The 24,729-nt window shown below is 35.2% G+C and overlaps 1 protein-coding gene across 5 annotated transcripts in view; it reads right to left on the bottom strand.

Moving 5' to 3' along the window:
• The window catches only part of LOC149578006 (uncharacterized), a 44,772-nt gene that overhangs the window by 5,658 nt on the left and 14,385 nt on the right, over positions 1-24,729 (bottom strand). For all 5 annotated transcript variants that reach the window (XM_089827294.1, XM_089827310.1, XM_089827285.1 and 2 more), the window contains one exon: positions 9,709-9,796. In XM_089827294.1, the coding sequence (XP_089683420.1) occupies positions 9,709-9,796 (88 nt within the window). The remainder of the gene's footprint in view (positions 1-9,708; positions 9,797-24,729) is intronic.

Genomic DNA, 24,729 nt, shown 5'->3' with positions numbered 1-24,729 from the left:
TACCAGGCAAGCATGTTCACCGAGCTCCTACAACAAAACACCGAGTAAAGGTCCACCGAGCAGATCATCAACCAAGCACCTTAAGCAATCACCGAGTTCCTTCAATCACCAAGCTCCTCAAGCAAAACTACACCCAAGAACTCCCCAAAAATGACCAAACATCGCCATCTTTCAACCGAGTCCACCCACTCCAAGGTCAAAGCACTCCAACATGCAGGAATGCCAACTACCCCAAGATGCTCCCGCACCAAACAAACATATCTAGAAACTAACTTTCATAGTACCTTTTTCCCTTCTTTCCCAATATGAGATCACATGCATACACAATGCATTCATAAATATTGCTCTTGGGCAGTTTGGCCACACTTCTTATATATTGCTGTATATGTAACATATTTGAAATGTGATTTTTTTGGTATAATTTCCTATATTTAAAGTAATTGAAGGAATTTGAACTTTATGTTTAGCTCATAACCTTATAACCTTTTGTCGATTCAAATTAATTTATTATTTATAGAAATAAACTTTTAAATCACCCTTAACTTCATATTACTCTTATAAGATTGGGGCCTTTTAAGTATTGTTTAAGAGAGCTTGCTATAAATATGATCCCCCAATAAAGATGAAGCTATAACAAGAATGAGAATATCCTGCTTCAACCACGAAGCCCTCCCTTACCCATGCTATCCAATACAGAGCTACTCCTCTTTAACCCTTTATCATTTTCATCAAATATTAATTTTAAGAACATTCAATAAAATATTTGACTTATTATCATTTGATTTTTGATTATTATCATTTTATTTTTTATTATTATCATAACTAAATCTTGAATTTCAACTACCCAAAAGAATTAATTACTTTGCGCTCAATTTTTCTGCCAACACCTACCTGTTGTCTATGCATCAAATAAATTCTAAATTTCTGTTTTTAGTTTTTACACTCAGCTCAATACAGTTGATAATGCTCTAATGTATCAAAGACCAGATTAATACAATATAAGAGACCAGATTAATACAATATAAGAGATGGTCTGCCTTGGGGATTTAGGAATTAAAAACGGATCTAGCGAGTTGAGAAATGACAATTAAATAGTGTGTCATAGCCTTTGTATCACATTATGGGTCCCACAAACCTGGAAGGATCTTAAAACAGCGGATTTTTTAATTTGGATTTATTTTTAAAAGCATTGTTTTTCTTTAAAAGCTTTCTTTTGAAAAAAACTCACTCACCTAGGCTAACCCTAAAAATGGATTCCTTTTAGGAATTCGGAGTTTGTTTAGAAGTGGTAAAATTATGAAAAATAGCATGTATCATAAAGATTCCTGTGGCTCTATAACTATTCCTCAACCCCAACCTTTATTATAACAGGGAAGTCACCGAGGGTGCTATATACAGACCCCGTGAGGGGCACTGCCCCCCAACACCAGTGGGGTTTCCCATCCATAGACCCTAGTTTTTAAAAAACAAAAAAAATATGCTGCACAAAATGAAAAAGCAACTATTCACATTTTACAATTCAATCTTGAGTTATTAAGATTTATAATATGGTATGCCAAGCCAAGCCTAATTTTGAGTAATGCCATTATTATATAAACCATCCTGACTTATGTCAACCAATGATCAGAAAAGTGGCATTGCTTTATGCTCAGTTTTATAAATTTGTGCACAATATAGTATTTTATCTGTTCCATAGCTTTTCCAGGAGGGGGGCACAAAGGACACATTTCCAGGATGACAAAAACCTCTTTTGAGGGACGGCAAGGGAGGGCAATAAAAAAAGAGGAAAAATTTTAAAGCATAAGACCAAAAAAATAAATGTATACATGTTTTAGCCTGATCCGTTTAAATAGCTACATAACATTCTTAAAATAAACAGTCATGAAAGTTTTATAAAATCATAGACTTCAACATTAAATGTGCTGAAGAGTAAAACAAGTGCTAATTTTAATAATATTAAGCAACATCTAATAAATTATAAGGCTGATAATGAAGGTTTGTATTTTCTTAGCGTAGAGTTTTCATGCACTTCCATTTAAGTTTTCAAGGTTAAAAAAGTGAGTATTGGTGTATCGTCCATGGGCATTGCACTTCGTTAAATTTTGAAGTCTTGTGGTGTACTGGTGCAAGTGCACCTCGGCAAGCACTTGGACACATAAGGACACCAGGCATCTTGGAGGATGATAAGGCATCAAAGGAAGTCATTTGGAGCATTTTGGAGCCAATAATAGCCTTTTGTAATGTTAAATCCAATGTAGTGATCCAAAGTCCTAAGGATCACTAGATAAGGACCCTAGGACCAAACTCATGTAGTTTGACAACATGGTGCCTAGATTGGTCAATTAGGACTCTAAAGGGTTTGATGATGTACTAAGGTCACAAGATGACCATTTCCAAAGTTATAGGTTTCTCGGAGTTCATTTAAATAGAGTTTGAAATTCAAATTTTTAAATCATAACGGCTAGTGCAATTTTTAAAAGAAAGTTTGTTTAAGGGTCTTAATACACTTGTAATCACTTGAAACTGATTGGAATTGGTTGAAACAGTTGAAATGCAACTTATATAGCCTGGTCAAGGCATGAGGAAGCGGCATGGTACAGAGAAGACAACATTTTCTACAGACTGGTATTTGAAGGCAATAATATCATTGGTTTCTGCAAATTTCCTTATGGTAGTTTGATTGCTTATGCTTTTGCGAACTTCTAATGATTGAGGAACATCTATAAACACCTTTAAAGCATTTTGTATTTAATTAAGGTGTATTGTGTTCTGCTTCCCCATTGCATTTTCTGACAGACTCGGGAATGGCTGTTTATGAGAGTCCTGATTGTTTGAAAGGTTTAATGGCCATTCCATGAATGGAAAATGCAACTCTCATGGAATGACCTTAACCTAACATGTATGATAGATATATAATCATTTAAGTAGGAGATCTACTCAAACAAGGGAATATTTTATATTGGAATCCATTGGGGTATGTCATTCTAATGGTGAATCAACCTTTGTTCGATCAAGATTGGGTTTGGAACGCTGACATTGACAAAGCCCCAGTTTAATGAGGGTTTTAGAGAGCAATTTGGGCCTTTCGTACTTGGAGAATCCATAGGACCAAATTCACTGCATTTTCCTTTGATAGGAGTCATATTGTAACTCTGTTGTAAGAGCCAACGGGTTTAAGTATTTTTTATGGTTACTTTGTGAAAGTAGGGTAATTTAGGCCTCAAAACAGCCACAGTTGGTCAAACTGATGAATTGCTCCGAAACAACCTATGCTGAGGTTTGATATGTTGAAGTATCCCTAAATGGTTGTCAGAATGTGCAATTTGTTTTGAGGGTCATTTTGAAAGTTTGGAAGAACAGTATTAAATTCAGTCACTGGACACCTAATAGGTAATTAGGCCTATTAGGACAGCATTTTGAGTTTGCCTATAAGATGAGCACATGAAACCTTGCAAGTTGTTTGTTCTAGCTGGATTGAGTGAGGAGAGGTCCTTAGAAACCTTGGAAGCCCTTGGAGAAGTTAGATTGCCATTTTGACCACATTAGCCATTACTTGCTGAAGGAGACACTGTGGGTTTGGGCAACTTAGAAGCATTTAAACATAAATTTGGCCTAGAAGCCTTAAAGCTCAGATTGCTCTGCATCAATGTGGTATCAGAGCCCAGTAGAATCTTTTGGGAGCCCGGAGAAGGATAGGAGTATCTGTCTGAAGAGGAGTTTGAAACATTTGGAGAAGAGGCTAAAGAAATGCCTCCAAGAATGACCAATGCTGAGCTTGCCAAGATTGTGGCGAAGCAAGCAGAGGATGATAGGAAGATGAAAGTTGAGTTGGAAAAGTTGATGAGCAAGATGAATAAAACCAAAGGAAACAATGAAGAGGAAAAGGGTGAGGAAGATATGGTGGGATTGTCTGCAAGCAGATAGGTGGAAGAAGAAACTACTGAGGATTACTTCATGGCCAAGGATGATGGACAAAATGAGGGAAAAGTTCCTTCCTACAGACTACAAAGTGCAATTATAGAAGAAGTTGCAAAGTTTGAGGCAAAAGGACATGGATGTCCAGAGTTACACCAAGGAGTTTCATAGACTTGATGTCAGGGTTACCCATGACGAAGACAAGGAGGAGAAAGTAGCAAGATACCTAGGTGGGTTAAGGTTCAGCATACAAGATGAGATTAGCCTTGCTACACCTAGCACTGTGGAAGAGTGTTATAAATTAGCCAGCAGAGCCAAGGACAAGAAAGGCAAGGATGTGGAAGAGGTCAGACAAAAAGGGGCAAAGGTCACAAAAACAATGAAACCCAGAGGCACACTGGCAGTGACAAGGCAAGGAGCCTATGTATGATCAAAGAAGTGGACAAAGAGGTGGTGGAAGGATTTGGTGCAGGCGGAGGAACCACGGCCTTGACAGGGAAGTGTTATAACTGTGGTGAAGGACATCCTTTCTACAAGTGTCCTGAAAAGGATACCAAGAAGTCTGATAAGAGAGTGACTTTGACACAAGGGGCAAGAAAGGAAGATTGCAAATTTAAGGGTAAAATTGTTGAGTTGGATCCATAAACTAAAGGAGATGTTTTCATGGTGAGAAAGGGATCAGTTATGCAGCAATCAAGGAGACCAAAGGTATCTATCTTTAGAACTCATTATTTAAGTCAAGGCAAGATATGTAAAAATGATAATAGATTCAGGTTCCTTCGAAAATTTGGTTGCCTATGAAATGGTTAACAAATGTATTTCAAGAAGTTTGCACATCCTAGACCCTACAGAGCCTCTCGGGTGATTGATGAACAGAGCCTTGTGATTAGGGAGCAGGCTTCTGTAGAGTTTTATATTGGTGAGTATAAGGAGCAAGTACTATGTGACATAGTATCAATGACATGTTGTCATATCCTATTAGGAAGACCTTGGCAGTCCATAAGAAGGACAATGCATGATGGGTACAAGAACACCTACCTTATTCATAAAGATGTTAGGAAGTTTATTCTTAGAAATTTATAGGGCAGTTTCTCACATGAGTCAAGAGTTATTTCTTTTGGCAAGAAGAAATATGTTGACTTGCAGGGTCACATAAAGAGAAGATCGGAGGATCAGAAGATTGGAGCATCATTACTGGTATTGAAAACTGATGGTTTTGACAGAGAAAACAAGATAGCAGAAAGGCAGAGTAATGTGGTGGGAATGGTGTAGTTGTGGGCACACATTGGTGTCCTATTGTTTCACAAGTACAAGACAGTAACGGTCTGTCCATGGAGGGCAGGAACACGGGTCATTTGGATCCTAAAATGCAGGAGAGACGGTCCAAACAATTCTAGGATAACTGTCCCAAACAAAAGACAAGTGATGACATTAATGGCAAGTTTTCTTTTCATGTTTCTAACAAGTTTGTTACACCTTCAAGGAGATTGGATAAGAAGTTGTTATTGCAACAGCTGCCTGGAAGAGGACAAAGTTGCAGAGTTCCTTCTAGAAGACTTGGAGGTGTGAAGACAAGACCCCTTCTCTCTTGGGGCAAGAGCTCTCTTATTGGTGGGGAGTATGGTGCAGGTACACCTAGGCAAGCACTTGGGCACATGAGGACACCATGCATCTTGGAAGATGATAAGGCATCAGAGGAAGTCAACTGGAGCATGTTGGAGCCAATAATGGCCTTCTGTAATGTTAAATCTAATGTAGTGATCCAAAGTCCTAAGGGTCCTGATAAGGACCCTAGGACCAAATTCATGTAGTATGACAATATGGTGCCTAGATTGGTCAATTAGAAGTCTAAAGGGTTCAATAATGTAATAAGGTCACAAGATGACCATTTCCAAAGTTCTAGGTTTCTAAGAGTTCATTTAAATAGAGTTTGAAATTCAAATTTTTAAATCCTCGCGACTAGTGCCATTTTGGGGGAAAAGTTTGTTAGGATCTTAATACATTTGTTATCACTTGAAACCAAATGGAATCAGTTGAAACAGTTGAAATGCACCTTATATAGCCTAGTCAAAGCATGAGGAAGCAGCGTGGTACGGAGAAGACAACATTTTGTATGGACTGAGGTATTTGAAGGCAATAAAATAACTGATTTATGCAACTTTCCTCATGGTAGTTCAATTGTTTGTGCTTTTGTGAACTTTTAATGATTGAGGAACATCCATAAACACCTTTGGAAGCATTGTGCATGAATTAAGGTTTCATTGTGTTCTGAATCCTTGTGTATTTGCTGACAGACTAAGGAATTTGAGCTGTTTATAACAGTCCTGATTGTTTCAAAGGTTTAATGGTCATTCCATGAATGTCAAATGTCTGATTCTCATGGAATGACCTTAATCTAACATGTATGATACATGTATAATCATCTAATGAGAAGAAAAAGTGGAAATCGCTGGTAATCACCATGTATGCTTGTTTGAAGGAACACTAAGTTGGTGGCTAATGTACTGCAGTAGGAGATCTGCTCAAAGGAGGGCATATTTTATGTTGGACTCCATTAGGGTATGTCATTCTAATGGTAAATCAGCCTTTATTTGATCAAAATTGGGTTTGGAAATTTAGCATTGAACAGGCCCTAGTTTCATAAGGGTTTTAGAAAGCAATTTGGGATTTTTGCACTTGGAGAGTCCATAGGACCAAATTGACATCATTTTCCTTCGATTAGAGTCATATTATAACTCTGTTGAAAGAGCCAAGGTCAGGGGTTAAGTATTTGTTATGGTTTCTTCGTAAAAGTGGGCTAATTTAGGCCTCAAAACAGTCACAGTTGGTCAAACTGATGAATTGGTCCAAAACAACCTATGCTGAGGTCTTGATATGTTGAAGTACCCCTAAATGGGTGTCAGAATGTGCAATTTGTTTTGAAAAGTTTCAGATAAAAGTATTAAATTCAGTCACGGGAGACCTGATAGGGAATTACACCTATTAGGACAACATTTTGAGATTGCCTATAAGATGAGCACATGAAACCTTGGAAGTTGTTTGTTCTAGTTGGATTGAGGGAGGTGAGGTCCTTAGAAACCTTGGAAGCTCTTAGAGAAGTAAGATTTGCATTCGAACCCCATTAAGCCATTAGTTGCTTAAGGAGACATTGTGGGTTTGGGCAACTTAGAAGCATTTAAACATGCATTTGGCCTAGAAGCCTTAAAGCCCTGATTGCTCTGCATCATACACTCAACCTGTTGGTTGTATATGCCACCTCCTCCCTCTCATGTACCCTACTTATACTAATTCTCCTGGCTCTGATTTGTCATTCATGTGGTGTCATGATTTTAACCTCTCTTAAGGCTATTTTACTTCTTCAGCATTTGCATTACCCTCTTGGAGACTACCTCTGTAATGCTTTCTTGATTTCAAGAATCATTTGTATTTACAGTTTTATTATATTTATTCCTACAACAGTTTTTGGGTTTCAATCTGTTTAACAAATTCCAACAGAGACAAGCTGTCAAACTTCTCCACCCTGCCAACTCAAAAAAACCCAAAAATATGCATCGATCCTAAAACTAAAAAGAATATCATAGAAACTAGATGGCAGCATACAATGGTCTTTGTTATACAAAATTATTCTTTCCAACAATTATTATTGCCTTTACATTAATGGAGTCCTTAAACGGAAACTATTTGCAAATATATTATGCACCAACCAAGAAATTAATCCTGGAAAAAAGATAGAAGGGTAAAATATCTCCCACACCCGCCTAGATAGCAGGAGTATGCCCCATGAACTAGATGTGCAACAATGGATGTTTCAGCAATGATTATTGTAGGACAAATCCCATTGCTGTGGAGGCATCAGTGACTTGATCAACGTCCTGCACTTTCCTGTGCAACCCCTATTTTTCATTTTTTTAATCAAAATGCTGAAGATCTTATTTCCTAGCATTTTATCAAACGTTTCACAAACAGTTCTTGTGTGTAATGGGGGTTTAGGGAATGCTGAGGTGATGTTTCTTAAGCATCCTCAATCCCTATAACATCCCAATATAAGGACACCTAAAAATTGGGAAGGAACGCATCCTCAGGTTATAGGATTATTTGTATAGATTTTTAATAGTACAGTACTATATATGTAGTATGGCTGAATTTAACCATGTCAAAGGGAAAGAAGCTTGGGAATGATCTGCAAATAGCCAAACCCCTAAACAACAATAGAGGTCCATTGCACTCATATTGCAAACTTAAGAGAGGTCATGAAAATAAAGTTTATAATATATAATAAAGCCAGGGGAAAAAATTGGCAAGCCGCCGAACTCAATCCTGAACCAACAAATAGATGGAGATCCATTATACATGTATCTGTAACACTAACTTTGTATTGTAAAGTTGATGCCGATGTGTATATTTATTCAGAATTTTGGTTCAAGTGATTGTCGCAATGTTTTCAATAATGATAAGTTACAATTTGTCTATTTTTATAACTACTTTTTTGAATATTATTAGTATCATTCCAGTCGTTAATTTTTGGAAATAGATTGTTATCCCCACAACTTGTCCACGATTCTTCACATGCCCCAATCCTAGAGACTTCATAAAAGACTGGAAAAGACCATTTCATCTTACTGTTCCGTACCCTGCTATATATACTATACCTTTTTGAAAATTTCATAGGCTTTTAAGAGAAGGTTTACACCTAATGCAACTAATAGACTTCATATTCGCACCTAGAGAACTAGTTCCAATATTCAAAAGATTCTTTTTATTAGATCTTTAATCGGGACTAGGTTTGGCAGGAAAACTAAAACTAGTTAATATTATTTAATTGTTGTGATCTACAAATTAAAATCACAATATGTAATGTGGCATCTGGGATTTCACAGGATTATTAATTGTTCCTATGTATCTACTTTCAACCTGGTATTACCCATAGCCAATCAGCTGATGCAAGATTATGTCAAAGGATCAATTAATGAAATGTTTTACCTCGAGTGTGACAACTAGAGAACTAAAGACCATATTATGATTGCAATAAATCAAGTTGGGTCTTCAAGTACATTAAAGATGTCAACTAGTGTGCATGTGTAATATTTTCACATCTGTCGTGATAGCATGCTAATGGGTAATTAGTTTAAGGAATGTATTGTTCATTTTAGTGATTATCATGCAGACACTGGCTCTAATGCTCATTACTCCACCTATTATACAGGATAAACTGTGGTCATAAGCAGCGAGTATTTAAAATCTTAATAGAGCATAAGTGAATGGCCACTATTTTATGTTAAATAAAATATTGATATTGTCTGTTGCTGACCACAATTTTACACTCGAAAAATTACTAACACATATGTCATGATAGCATGCGAATGGGTAGTTAGTTTAAGGAATATATTGTTCATTTTAGTGATTATCATGTCAGACACTGGCTCTAATGCTCGTTACTCCACCTATTATACAGGATAAATTGTGGTCATAAGCAGCGAGTATTTAAAATCTTAATAGAGCATAAGTGAATGGCCACTATTTTGTGTTAAATTAAATATTGATATTGTCTGTTGCTGACCACAATTTTACACTGGAAAAATTACTAACAACTGTGCACATTAGGCAAACATATTTAATGTTCCAAATCAAACTTCATATTTTTTTTTTAATTTCATTAATTTGAAATCAAAGATGTCTTAATGGTTTCAGTTGTGTGACACTTTAGCACAACTCTTTGTGGCCTTAACAAAGATTATCAAGCATATCAATCAAATCATAAGCAGAGAGAAATATAAAGAAACAACCAACACATACCTTATTACAGGTTCTTTGCTCAATTGAGGCCGATTTTGAGGACGGTTTCCTACCCATTGCCTCCTATTCTCATTCCACATATTCAAAGCTGCAATTTGCGTGAAAATCCACATTTTATATTTGAAAACATGAATAAAGCATTTTAGAATGGATCATAAACACTACACACAATCTATTCAAAACAATAACCAATACAAGAAACAACTCATACAAAAGATGGTGAACATCCAGATTTTCCATAACATCCACAATCTCAGGGACTATTATAGAAAACTCGATCTATATTGTATTTAATGTTTCTGAATTTGAATGTGAAAAAAATTCAGTCAACATTTTGGACCACACACCATGATCTGTCATCACGATGTAGGGTACTAGAAATCAAGAGAAGAGAAGGCACTTCATGTTTCTAGTTGCTTAACATTTTAACACTCCAACCCTTTACGGCCTTAATAAAAAAAATTACACACCTCTTGATTCGCTCTCTAAATTCTAATAAGGGATAATGGAGTGCGACCCAAAAAATTTATGAGAAGTCATTTATAGTTAAATCCAGAAATATTCAATACAATGTTATGGACTACATAAATTTGATGTCTTCAATTGAGCTATAATTATATATTTGTTTATCTCCAGCAACCAAACAATATCCTGTAGCTCAGTTCATCCTGAGATCATTACATTTATACAACATTCTAGAAATAATTGTCTACTACAATATTATAATGTTCCTTTAATGGTCATCTTAGTCTCTAGTTTCTTTAGGTAATTCTATTTTCTTCTTTAGTTCACAGTTTTTTCATAATAGAAACATCATCTTTATAAATCTATACAAGAAGCTTTTATCTCCTTTATTTAATACAAAATAGGGCATCAAAGCGGGCTTACAGAATTTCATAAAATCTGGCAAATTTTATAAGAAATCAAGACTCTTTTGCTTTGGAGATTTTTTTCTAGAAATTTGTTTTTCAATTTTTTAATTATTTTATGAGAATTATGTGGTTCATCTTCAAAGATTTTTGCTGAAAATCATAAGAATAGTCGAGGGTTTTGATCCTGATTTTCTGGTTTGAGCAGAAGTTTCTGATTTTTTTAGGGTTGTATATACTCGCATGTTTGTTGCATGTACTTGCATGCTCTTGCATGTGCTTTTTGTGAGTTGCATATAACTTTCATATGTTGTTTACTACACAAAGTCTTGTGTTTTGCCACGTGAAGGCCTCTCTGATGAATTTTCATAACTTTTTCCCTTAAAAAGTTTGATGGGTTTTCATAATTTTTTCCCTTAAAATAATCTTGATGGGTTTTCATATTTTTCCCCTTCAAAATTTCTAATCAGTTTTAATAGTTTTTACCCCTGAAGATTTTTGTGTTTTCATTAGTTTTTCCCATTAAAAATATTTTTGGTGGGTTTTAATAACTGTCCCTAGAAAAAAAAATTGTGTTTATATTTGGTTTTTTAATTTTATCTCAAAAAATCATTTCTAGATCTTGTAATTTGCAAAGCTATGTAGGATTCCTTTATGGGCTTTAAGCATTTTTTCTGGAAAAAAAAATGATGATTTGTAATCTTGAGTTTGGTAATTTTTCCTCACAAATCATGTTTTTTGGCAATTTGTTTTGGGGCATTGTACTCTTGTGCAAACATTTGGAGTGTTTGTTGATTTTTCCTCTAAATTGTGGCAGTTGTTTTCGATGTGTCTTTAGCTACTAGAGGGATGACTTTGTTATCCAACATTTGATTGGATGTTTTGCGATGAATTTTGGTCAATTGTTTTCCAGATTTTGGGAAGGTTAGTGACAAACTCATCAATTGCAAAGTTAGTTGCACGATCTTGTCTCTTCTTATAGAGTGCTATAAAGAAGGGGTCAGCTTTCTTTATTTTGTCTAGAAGGATATTAGGTACTCTTGGTCATTAACATCCTGGAGATCCATAGAGAGTCTCAACAATACCAGAATGTTCTGAAGAATTTGGAAACACAAGACATTTACAGTTTTCTTCAAGGTAGTTAGATGATGACCATTAAGGAAGGGTATTAGAATATTGTAATGTTTCATTAATGGTGTCTTTGTAAATCTACATAAGGAGCATTCATCTCCTCTATTTAATGCAACATCAATTCACTATAACACTGTCCACCAAAAAGCTTTGGTTCCTATCGAGCTTTGAAATTATCCACAAGAATATGCATCAAATAACTACCAAAAAGAGACAAATAACTTACTCATTTATTGGGGAGTAGTAGTCATTAATACCATTTGCTAATATATGTTCAAGAATTCCAACCCTTTCATTATGTTATAATCTTTGTCAAAATTACATTTGCACCTTACATGTGTTTATACAATTGTTGTGCCCAACTACACAGGCTTGTTGAGTTTCATAGCTCACTACACAAGAAACTATCTAGATAAGATGCAACAAGTGGGCCTAACAATCTCCTAATATAAAGGATATACTATATGAGTTCTAATGTAAATCAAAGATAACTAACCCAACTAACTATTTAAGGTAGAAGAACTTTACCTTAAAGTAGCTAAATCAAATGCTAGCTTTCTCCGCCAGCAAAAAGAAAGCAAACAACTTCAAGTTTCAACAATGTGTAGCCAATTTGTCTGGCCTTATTTGATGAAGAAAGATGGTCAATGTTGTATCCTATGTAAAATGATGTGCATGCTTGTTTCTAACATCAACTTAGTCTCTTGGACTCATCTAATGTCCCCTTTCTCAAATAGGATTTAATAATAAATAATAATTAAGCAATGGAACACAAGGACTCGCACCCCCTCCCAAACCTTGAAGTACTCATCCCCAAGACGTCCTCACACTGGGTACTTGGAGTACACGAGTACCCCCACCTCTGCCATTTCTGCAAACCACGCCACTACTGGGATGGATACTTAAATTTCTATTTGAATTTTGATTTTTGAATATCACTAGAGTTTGTACTGTGTGTTACTATGTTGAATGTTCAATGATTCTGTTTCGTATTGCAATTTTGTTATGTTCAAGTATTTTAATTTGGTCCGTTATACTAAAAAATCATTTCATAACTAGCATTTCAAGTTCTATATGAATAGTATACAACACCTCTCCCTACCTCGTCATCCCCAAGTCGTCGTCTCCTAGCCTTCCCCCTTTCATCTCAGGCCTATTGTCCCCCCATCCCAAAAACTTGTCCCATCATCCTTACGTACCCCAGTGCTAGTGTTACACTATAATTAAGTAATATAATTTATTATTTAAAAGATAAATCAATATTAAATATAAAGATATTTAAATAAATAATATAATGTAATACAATATGATTAAATCAATAATATCAAAAATATCAAAACCAAAATAAAATTAATTAATTAATCAATTATAAATAATTAATAATAAAAAGATTAAATAACTACAAAAATACTAAAAATAAAAATATGTACATATAATATAGTAAAATTGGATTATAACATAATTAAACTTAGTTAAGCTAATAAAGGGTCAAGAGGCATGAAAGGAAAAGTTGTGTCTCCCTCAAACATGAGATATACAAAAGGGAGAAGAGCTTCATTTTGAAGGAGGGAGAAGAAGGAAAAAAAAAGAGCATAGGAATTAATAAAGAGTATTAAATCTGAAATGTTGTGACTCTTCTAAAGGGGAAGCAATGATGAAATATTGTGACTCTTTTGAAGCGTAACAATGATGAAGGGTTGTAACTCTTTTAAAGGGTGGTAATTATGAAAGGTTGTGACTCTTCCAAAGGGCAACAATAATGAAATTTTGTGACTCAAAAGAGTAGTAATTGTAAGAAGATTGTGATCATTGCAAAAGGGCAAACATGATGAAGAGATGTCTTCTCCACATTGGAAGATATAAAGGAAGAATGTTTCATTTGTGGGACAAGGGAGAGAAACTAAGGGAATAATATATTACGCTCAAAGACAACAATGAAAAGCGGTGACTCAATTCTAGTGAAAGGTGGGACATTTTCAATAAAGTATAAAAGATATTTCATTCCAAGACAAAGAGGAAAAGAAACAATAAAAGATTATTAATCAAAAAATTTGAGAGCGAAAGGAAAATAGACAGTGATCTTGAAAGGGGACATTACAATGGTATCAAAGCATGATCATGTCATCCTATAAAGTTAAAGAAGAAAATTATATACAGATTTCGTGAAGGAACCATAGTATATTGGAAAACAGAGATCTCAAACCTCTAAAGAACTAGGAAAAGATAAAGTCTCCTGCCTACAAGAATTCTAAGGATGAATGCATCCTAAAGGGATATCAATAAAAGCCTGGGAAGAGATAAGATCCCAAGGATTATGTAGATGGATAAGTCCGAGATTGGAAAGACATAAAGTCTCTCTCAAGAATTATAGAGATGGATATGTCATGAAGGGATATCCATAGAGGCCTGGGAATAGATAAATTCTCTCCCAAGAATTCTAGAGATGGATATGTCCTTAAGGGATATCCATATAAGCATGGGAAAGATAAAGTCTCTCCTAAGGATTATAAAGATGAAAACATCCGAAAGGGATATCCATAGAAACCTAAGAGGAGATCAAATCTCTCCCAAGAATTATAGAGATGAATACATCCTAAATGGGTATCCATAAAGGCCTAGGAAGAGAGATAGTCTCTCCCAAGGATTATAGAGATAGATGCATATTAAAGGGGTATCCATAAAGGTCTGGAAGAGATAGTCTCTTACAAGCATCATAAAGATAGATACATGTCCTAAAGGGATATCCATAAAGGGTTGGGAAAAAGATGAAGTCTATCCCAAGGATTATAAGGTTTAGATATGCTAAGTAAAGAATATCCACAAGGCATTAGGAGGAGAACGTTATAATGAGATGTAGCATAGTTCAAGGACTATTCTAGAATGGTTATGAGGTAACTACAGCCCTAAGAGGTCCTCCAAAGAGTTGGAACTTGATTATAAACTCTCCCTAACAATCAAGATTATCATCAACACTCATCATGGAGCAAGGCAATGCATAACAAAGGAGAAGGAAATGCATTAAGATAAGCTTCAACTTTTGAATTATTCTCCTTATTTTAAATTTAAATATTATGATATTCAGATTTGATGAATAACCAGTTCTAACATCAAGCAGAAATTCTCATTTCAGGGTCGTCAAATTGGATATTAGAAGCACCACTTACACCAAAAGTTTGCATTGCTTGAGGACAAGTAGTTTTGGGGAAGGGTGGACTGTGATGTCCCCTTTCTCGAATAAGACTTGATAATAAATGAAAAGTTGTACTGTTAAGAAGATATATATCTTTTCAAAGAGACATGACTCCTATTTGAAAGATATAAGTAAAGATACGTCTTCAGGTGAAAAATGTAAGAGATATGTGAAGAAGTAGAGTGAGCTGTGTAGAAGAAAGAATAAGAAGTCAGCACGAGAAGAGAATGGAAATATAAGAAGGGTGAGTAATCGGTGAATAAATAATTCAAATAAAAGTGAATCTATGTAAGTGTGAAAAAAAATATATATATATATATAGAAAGAAAAAGAGAAGTTTGGAGAAAGAAGTGGGTTAAAAAGGAGGAAGGTAATAAAAATATATATAATTAGATTTTTATCTAATTTATATATTTATCATCTAGAAAAATAGAAAGTTCAAGAAGACTAAAAAGAATATACAATCAGTGGTGAGGATAAAATTACATATATATCTTCATTAAAAGCTGACTTCAAGGGATGAGTGTATATTCATAAAGTGATAAAAAGAGAGAAATTGTGCAATACAAGTATCCATCATTAGTTGAGTAAGCAACATCTCCAAGGTAGAAAAACAGTTTGTGTGCAGTGGGTTGGTGCTCACAAAGACAGAAGTAGGGAGTTAGTGCTTCCAATGAGTTGAAGCCTATGAAGTGTGGCAATTGAGTTTCCAGCAAGTTGGTGCTCATAAACGTGGGGGTTGGAGCCTACAAAACATTGTAAAAGAGAAAGTTAATATATAAAGAAATTATTTGTCATGGTTTTCTCCCGCATTGGGTTTCCACGTAAACATTGTGTTATTGTGTTATGTGCATAATTGTTGATTCCAACTTTTAAAGTTATTTGGATAACATGTTTTAAATTGGCAAAAGCTTTCATTATACTGATTCACCACCCACCCCCCACCCCCCCCCCCCCCCCCCACAATATAATCGTGTGCTCTTCACCCACATCCATTAATACTCTGCAATATCGTTCATCAACAACAATTTTCTATCAACTAAGGCAAGTTAACACTACTATTTAGGAAGAGGCATGTCAGTGGAAACCATGAAAGTTTTCCATACAATTTTCTTCAGCATGCCATGTTCTTTGCCATGCAAGCTTTACTCGTTTAAATTCATGAGAATAATTTCAGCGAAGACGGTTCACATTTGTTACATCTCAAATTTTTGATCTTTTAAAAGTAATGTCATAACCGTTGTAATGGTTAGTTAGATACTCTTGATATCATGATCTTGTGAAATGGAAGTTACGATTACCGAATTGATTCATTGGAAAATGAATTGTTAGTTGATTTATGTTATTTTGGCAAAATGAATACTTATATTTTAATATGAAGATTTGTGGTGGATAGCCATTGTGATAGTTATCAGTTATTTTATTTTATTGATATTTTGATTAAAATGGAGGAACATGTTATTACTGTGGAAAAATGCATTTTGGTTGCAGAAGCAGACAAAGTGGGGAAGCATTGCTAAACGAGAGTCAAGGAGTGGGGCACCAATTTAGTCCATCTTCACACTATCAAGTATGGGCTCTAACTAACTTGATGAAGGATTTAACGACTAGGCAAAAGAGCACACCTTGGAAATCATGAGCTACTTGGTCAACATTATAACAAGAGAAATAATAAAACTTTAATACCACGAAAGAACTATTACCTCTTTTCATTTCAGAGACTATGTGTGTGTATATATATGTGTGTGTGTGTGTGTGTGTGTGTGTGTGTGTGTGCATACATGACTAGAGAGAATATGATGATTAAAAGAAATTACATGTAAACTCAAATTACATACGCATATAGATATATATAGGTAGGTACCATCCTAGACAAATTATCAAAGGCACGATGACATTATATCATATGTGTGTGTGTGTATATATTTATTTAAAGTTTAAACATTATATTGTGCAAAGATTATGGAGAACAATACACACGCGCACGCACACACATGCACACACACGCACACGCACATATATATATTTCTATATGTTCCAACATGAGCGTTCCCACCCTTAGTGGCATATTCTTTTTAAAATTTGAATTCAAATATTCTTGTAACTGCAAGTCGAGCACTATTCTTGTAACCGCAATAGGGAGACTATATTTCCATCCCTGCGGTAAGGAGAGCTCTCTCTCCCTCACGCATTCTTTCTCTCCATTCACACGATTCTCTTAAGCTCTTCTTATTCTTTGTTTACTTCAGAGCATATCATAGAAATTCAATACCAAGTCACTCGTGTGGAGCAGTAGATTTCACAGTGGTTGTTCTGCACCAACACCTGGTCTTATATCTTCTTCTATATCCAAGTCACGTATTTTCCCTCATGTCATTCACATTGTGAGTATGCATTTTGATTGGTCACTATCATGTTATTCGCATTGTGAGTAATGCATTTTCAATTCAAGAAAGGTTCATTTTCTTTTCAAATGCAGTGTTAGCATTGAGCATTGAGCATGATTAGCATTTGAGAGGCTACGACATGCTCCCTATTTCCCACTCTTATTTTGATCGGCTATTTACATAAGCATCGACTACTATAAGTTTGGGAATGGAATGCCCAGCCGATGGAATTATATAATGCTCTATGATGTGCAAAATCTGCTTGCAATAACCTCTATTTTTTTGCTACTTGATATGTACCAGTTGTGTATGATTTCGACATAATTCCACAACAATCCTCTAATTTAATGGAATCTCATGACTATCAGCAGTCTCCTAGGAAGCACCCAAGGCCTAATAGAGCCAAGTATAAATGGGTGAAGAGGAGAGGAATTCTGCAAGAGAAAGGAAAATAGAACTATCAATCAGTGTCTTAAATATTGATCAATTTAAGGAAGAGAATTGCACTAGTCCAAGTCAGCTCATGTTTGTCCAAGATGTAATCAATTGTCAAGTCGAGCGGTGGTGATCGGGTTGTCTAATACCCATCTAAATCCTTGGCCAAGGTAGTTTAGAGGCATGATTGCCATAAATGATCACTAGAGGTTGAGAGTGCTAGCTAACAAAGGAAAGGTTGATGGAGGTATCCCTCAGCCTTGTTTGTTGCTTAGCCGACACTCTAACACCAGTATGTTCAGGATCGCTGGACTATGGTGCCCCAATCTATCTCGAGGTAGGGAGGGCCTTTCTCGTAAGAGATTGTGTGGGGATATGTTACAGTCCGCCGTTGGGAGGTTAAGCCTATGTCAATGCTTCTCTTCTTTGCCAAATGTTGAGGCTTGTACAACACACCGTCAGTTTATTCAGTTAGCTTAGTATGTATCCTAAATCTTTTACTTGCACGTACCTTTATATTACTTGAAATGTATAGTCATAGATGTGGTTGAAATGATTTGTATCTTTTAAATTGGAATCATAGAAATCAGTTAAGAAAGTTAATTTAGTCATCTTTCATATGAAATGGGTATGATAGTTGTTTAATTTTAGATTATAGTTATGATGCATTGTTTCTCAACTACTTCATGTCATTCCGTTATGATATTGAGTTATAATCCTAGAATGTGTACTTATTTCCAGCTTAGTAAAAATTGTATGTTATAACATTTCTTGTCTATGAATTTCCAATTTTGATGTAGTAACACAGAAGTGCGCAGAAAAGATTTTTTTTCCTAACCTTTTTGCTATTTTGGCTTGGTTGCTACTTCTTTGCCCACTCAACTTTCCATATCCATTTCCAAAATTGGTATTTTCTTTGGAAGGTTTATTACTAGAAGAAGATTGCAGTAGCAAGCTGATAGTACTATATTTCTCCAGCAGTTATGAATCTATGAAGTTACCCCAGTGATTAAATACCCAGAAAATTCGTCTCATAATTAGATTTTTGGAGTTGTGATAATCTTACTTGTACTTCCAATGTTGAATTAACTAAGTACTGTGATTAATAGATTCAAATTTGTTCTTCAGTTTCATCTCTGCCCGATTCTATCAATCTAAGCATCCAAATTATCCTTCTTAACAGGTATTTCTTCTATTTGAAATGTTCACTTTTCCATGGATTTTGCTTTGTTATCAGGATGAGGAAACAAATTAATTCACATTTTTTTTCTTGTCATTATGAATTTAATTTTCCATGGTAAAGGATTTACCTAATGAAAATCTATTTCATGAAAGTAATAAATTATCTGAAATTTTCTTAGAAAAACAGCCCCTAGGCTTAAAATTTGCATAAAGGTGAAGAAGCTAAAAATGCATCAGTACACATTCTCAAGGAATTGGCCCTGTTCTCGAACCGCAATCTACCAAAAGAAGGGCTTTTGTCCCTCACTATCCTTTTAACATCTGTGGAAATTGCTCTAGCAATCTACATGCATTGGTCCGAAAGGAAACACATTAAAAGGATAACACTAATTGTCTTGCTTTAAGATGCTATAGCTTATTCTCTCCTATACTTGTTGTATCATCTTGAAATTTAGTTCTAAGAATCAAATCTTCCACTTTGACGGAGAATGACAATCGTAAACCTGAATCTTCCACTTTGACGGAGAATGACAATCGTAAACCTGGAGTCCAACACATTTATGTCATCTCACACATATTTATATTATACATGCTCTTGACTTAAAATCACACAGAATATCCAATGAACCTTCCACTTGAATTGTCCCACCATCAATTAGAATAATCTCTCTCTTTCCTAACAACCTTATATGAATATCATCAATTTCAAATACCGAGTATCTTATCAGACTTTCATTTTAAAGTTATATGATAAATGTTGCTTCCATGTATTTGGCATGCACTCAAAAAACTAGCTTAGATATCTCATATCTCACATAATGGCATCCAAAATCCACACACGTGTACCATCTCATATACATCCACATTATACATGCTCTTATTGAAATCACACTAAATGTCTAATGAACCTTCCACTTAAATGATCCTGTCATTGATTAGTCAAACCTCACTCTTTTCTAACAACCTTATATGAATGGCATAGATGTCAAATACTATCTTATCTTATCATGACTTTCATTTCTAAGTTATATGATAAAGGCTTCTTCTGTGTGTTGACATCAATGCACTTCAGAAACTAGCTTAGATATATCAAATCGTGCATAATGTCAATCAAGCCTCCTTCCCTAGTGATCCCAACATTTATTAAAATGTGCTTATTTTCTTTCCTTACAATAATGTCTAAGAATGTCAAACTTCAGTTATTGTTGATTGTCGGCTTTCTTAACAATGTACAACCTGTTTCCATGTAATGGATACGATGGAAAACATCTAAAAGCAATAATCAATGAAAATAGCAAAATATTTGAAATTTCTTTAATTTGTTTACGAGTTTTTAATTTAAAAAAATTGTAGAAGTTGGCAGAATTTTGGCGTTTCACTGGGCAAATTTATCCAGAATTCTTTGGAGAGATAATAAATTACAAATTTTGGTCATTATTATAATTTCCATGTAGTATATGCACTGTTAACAAAATTCTCAAAGTCCCTATCTTCTATCCAACAATTTCTTTCCAACCAGATACAATTGATGAATCTTGTGAAGCTGGACATTACATTCAAAGATCAAACATGTGAACTCAAAAAAGAACATAAAACAAAGTTACACTTTCAATATGTCATTCATAGATAAATGTGATCCCTCCTCACAAAGACTGGCCATCCTTAAAGCTTCTTTTAAACACAATCACAAAATAGAAGTCATAGACATGGCTGAATCACTGAGCTAAAGTCTTGATACCCATCATACTAAAATCTATAAAGTTCACTATCCACTCAATTTTACTGAACGTGACTAGTTTTTGTGTCAGGGGTTTTGGTGGTGCACTGCATCTCTAGACACTGATATATTGCAAGATTCAGCTGGGCTCAACAAGACCAACCAGGTGACCGTATACCTGAGTGGATGCCCTTATTTCCCATCCTTTGCCTGGTATAAACTTTGAGACTTCACGTTTACCTTCCAAAGATCTTTCATCCATTCATCACTTAGCCTAACCTGATCCCCTTAATCTGTTTTCAAGTATCTTGGTGTTTTTTAAGAAAAGGTCAAATTACAACTACTAATTTGACCCTAGGTTCAAATGTTATTTTGCATTGCAGAAAGCCAACTAACTCAACACTAATTTGAATTGAATTTCTTGCAAAAATTGGTCTAAGAATTCACATGTATAAATAAGGTTCCCAATCATTACTTCAAAAAGATGAGAAAACATCTTTCTCTTTCTACTTGCATTTAAAGAAGGTTTTCACTATACCTAATTAATCCATTTTAGAGGACAAAGGGAATTGGTCAGATGATTCTTGTACATGGCAAAAAACCAATAAAACAATACAAGAGCATTGTAGACCACATCAACAAGTGATGCCCTACCTGATATGCTATGGATTTTTTATCCATATAAGCTTCTTTTGCAGCCACCAAACCTTGTCATGCGGTTGCTTTGGTGGAAGGGTTGGATTTATGAGCTAAATAGTTTCCCTCAAAGTTAAATATCCCTTTGCCTCATCTTTCTTGGTAAAATTTAATTAACTTTATCATTTTTTCTAGCATTCTTTATTGCATCAATTGGTTTATGCTAGCACAAATGCCCTCATACTGCCTATATGTTTATCATTTAAATGTGTACTGAGAGAAGCCCTTCCTTTTACTACACCTAGAGACTTGCTAGGAATGATCCTACAAAGTGTATACAGACTCCAAAAAAAATTGAAGTTTATTAAACATCAAATATTTAGATATTTTAATGAGGCTTTACTTTCTCTTCCTTATCCAATAATCAGACTGACATCAAGAGAAAATGCCATCAGAATATAACTTGGTATCTTTCTCAATGAACATAAACTAAAATGAACTCAAACAATGCCTCAAAAGGCAATTCAAGATTTGCTTAAACCAGTAGCATGTTAAAGGGAGTAAAGAAGAGCCAACCTTAAGACTCACTCAGTCCTCACATTCAGACTTATAACATGACAGAATTAGAAGGTATTACTATTGAATTTTACCTCATGCAAACTAGCAACTCTGGGTTTTAATAAAATTGTTACAGAAAAAAAAACTCAGAATATTTAATCCATACTTATTAATGATGAGGAGACCTTAAATGTGAGTGAGATAAAACCCTTCATTTTAGCTGTAGATTGCTCTAGGTTTTCACGATTTTGAGCAGTGTTGTGAGGTTCTCACACCATCAAAGCATTGCGAATGGGAACCCTCTCAGTTTTTTCTCTAGGTTGCTCTAGGTTTCGAGAGTCAGGTTGGATAGTTTCGTCAAGTGATATTAGAGAGAGGGTGAGGTCAGTCAGATCTTAGAGTTTTGTGGGGGAGAGTAAAGTCTTCAGCAAGGGAATGATTATGGGATTACTGATTTCGAACTAGGCATGAGAATGAGACAATAGGAAGCAACATGATTTGTTGGAATAAACAGGCCCAAAGATTGCTGAGAGAGGGGAGTGAATGAGTAATCAATCACAAACCGATATTCAGATCTGATTAAACATATTCTTCAAATGCATGCAACAAGAAACATAAACTTGTAAAGAAACAAATAAACACCCACACAATAACAACACATACACCAAGATTTTTTTTGTGGAAACCCAATTGCATGAAAAACATGGTGGGATTGATGCCCACGAATGTAACGCACTCTTTTGAAGTATGCCTGGTGAGGAGCTTAGCCTCGTTAAGAGCTTACAATAAGTCTTGTTAAAGACTGACCCTACTAGAAGTCACCTTATTAAGGGATTTCCCTTTAGCCTTGTTAAGAGATTTACCCTATTAGGAGTAGCCTTGCAAGAGGACTTCAAGCACTAGCTAAAGTGTCACCCTGCTAAAAGATTTACAGAAAAAATGTTAGGATCTACCTTATTAAGGGATTTTCTTGCTGCAACTCTTTGGAACAATATGTGAGATGATCTGGTGAATAGCACAACTCCTTGCTAGTACAAATTCATTTCAGCACATGCAATATCCTCACAATCATATACACAATTACTGTGAACCACACAGCTTGATTCTCACTATGGCAACACCGCACACACAATCTTTGCCCTCCACACACACTTTTTTTTAACCCAAAATGATATTTATTTATTGCATCAATTCGGAAATTTTTCCACTGCCTTAACTTTGAATCTGAAATTCAAATTCCCTGCTTAGAAATCCGCCAAACATATTTTAGTTGTTCTCCAACCAGCATCGCCATCAAGATCCAATCACACAACAATTTGACAAGAAAGTCAAAACATATTACAATTCCCTAGGTACATGTATGCCTTCATGAATCTTCAATCAACTCGACCTATACAGAACATACACAACTTTCCACATCAGCATGGACATGTCATCGTGCCACCTTTTAGTACCAATCAATTCCAAAAGCAAACCACATATCAACAATCAACAATCTAACCAATTGTTCTCCATTGTTATTCACTACTATCTCTGACAAACACCAGAATCCAATTTCTTCATTTTTCAATCTCCTTGGAATGTGTAATTGCAATATCAAGTGACTAATATCATCAAGACTCCAACGCCCCAACCACAACACTGAAGTCCTAAACAGTACACCACACCAATCAAATCATATTCTTTATTTTTGCACTTAAGCCAATTTCACTGTCAAATACTAATCAAATTTTAACATGTACTAAACGTGAAATGAACTTGTGCAGTCTCAGATATGTCAAAACAGACAATTCTAGGAACATTGTGCATGACCGTGCATAACACATCCTTTTACAGCTCATATATTTCCACATCTATCAAGACTAAGTACATCAAGAACATGAAGAATCAAGTAGACATACATTAAAATCAATAACAATCAACATAACTGATAGATCATGGCAGCAACACATGTCCTCATCTCATGAACACTTGTTAAGCCAACAATCTCTCTCTTTGGCATTGATGGAAACATCTAGCATTGACCATTTCCAAAGCATGTTCTTGAAATTCCAACAAGATAAAAGTCATTGTTCTTCATTCTTCTTCTTGGCTTCTCATGTTCTTTGGATCCTTTGCCTTCTGCAGCTGCATTTCCTCCATCTGATCTCATTCTTTTTCTTCTCCCCCTTTGACAACAATACTAAAGGCATCATACTTCTTGTCTTGCATCTTCACTGACTGCTCCCCCTAAAGAGTATTCCTCCTTCACATCAATTCATCAAAAAATAATCATGAGAGCTCATTGGATTGATGCAACGCATGCATCTTAATTTAGCTCTAATAGGGGCATAACCCCCAACTTTCTTCTAAGGTACTCAAAAGTATCCTTAGGAAGTGGTTTGACGAAGATATCTGCTATTTGTTCTTTTGTTAGAATGTACTCCAACTTCACCTCCTCCTACACCTTTTCTCTCAGAAAATGATACTTAATGGCAATGTGCTTGGTCTTTGAGTACATCACAGGATTTTTGAAAATGTTCATGGCACTAGCATTATCAGAATAGATGGTTATCGGTTCAATTATCTTCTCCTTAATTCCTTAATGATTTGCTTCATCCATGCTATCTCAGTGCAATCGATAGTTGTAGCTACATATTTTGTCATTGTCGTAGATTGAGATATACAATTCTGCTTTTTGCTTGTGCAAGACACAAGCCTACCTCCTAGAAAGAATGCACCTATCAGTCAAAGCATTCAATGAAAAATCTCCATCATGCGCATACCACAAACCATAAATAACAGTACCCTTAAGATATCTGAAGATCCATTTAAAAGAAAGGATTTGATTGGAACCTTGTCACTATCCCAATTGCATGTGCTATATCTGATCTACTGCGCACAACATACTATAACCTATTGATCATTAATTTCTAC

The sequence above is a fragment of the Cupressus sempervirens genome, chromosome 1, assembly GCF_028749045.1.
Source record: "Cupressus sempervirens isolate cs-2001-9-10 chromosome 1, ASM2874904v1, whole genome shotgun sequence".
Taxonomy (NCBI): domain Eukaryota; kingdom Viridiplantae; phylum Streptophyta; class Pinopsida; order Cupressales; family Cupressaceae; genus Cupressus; species Cupressus sempervirens.
This window is presented reverse-complemented; position numbering and strand designations above follow the sequence as displayed.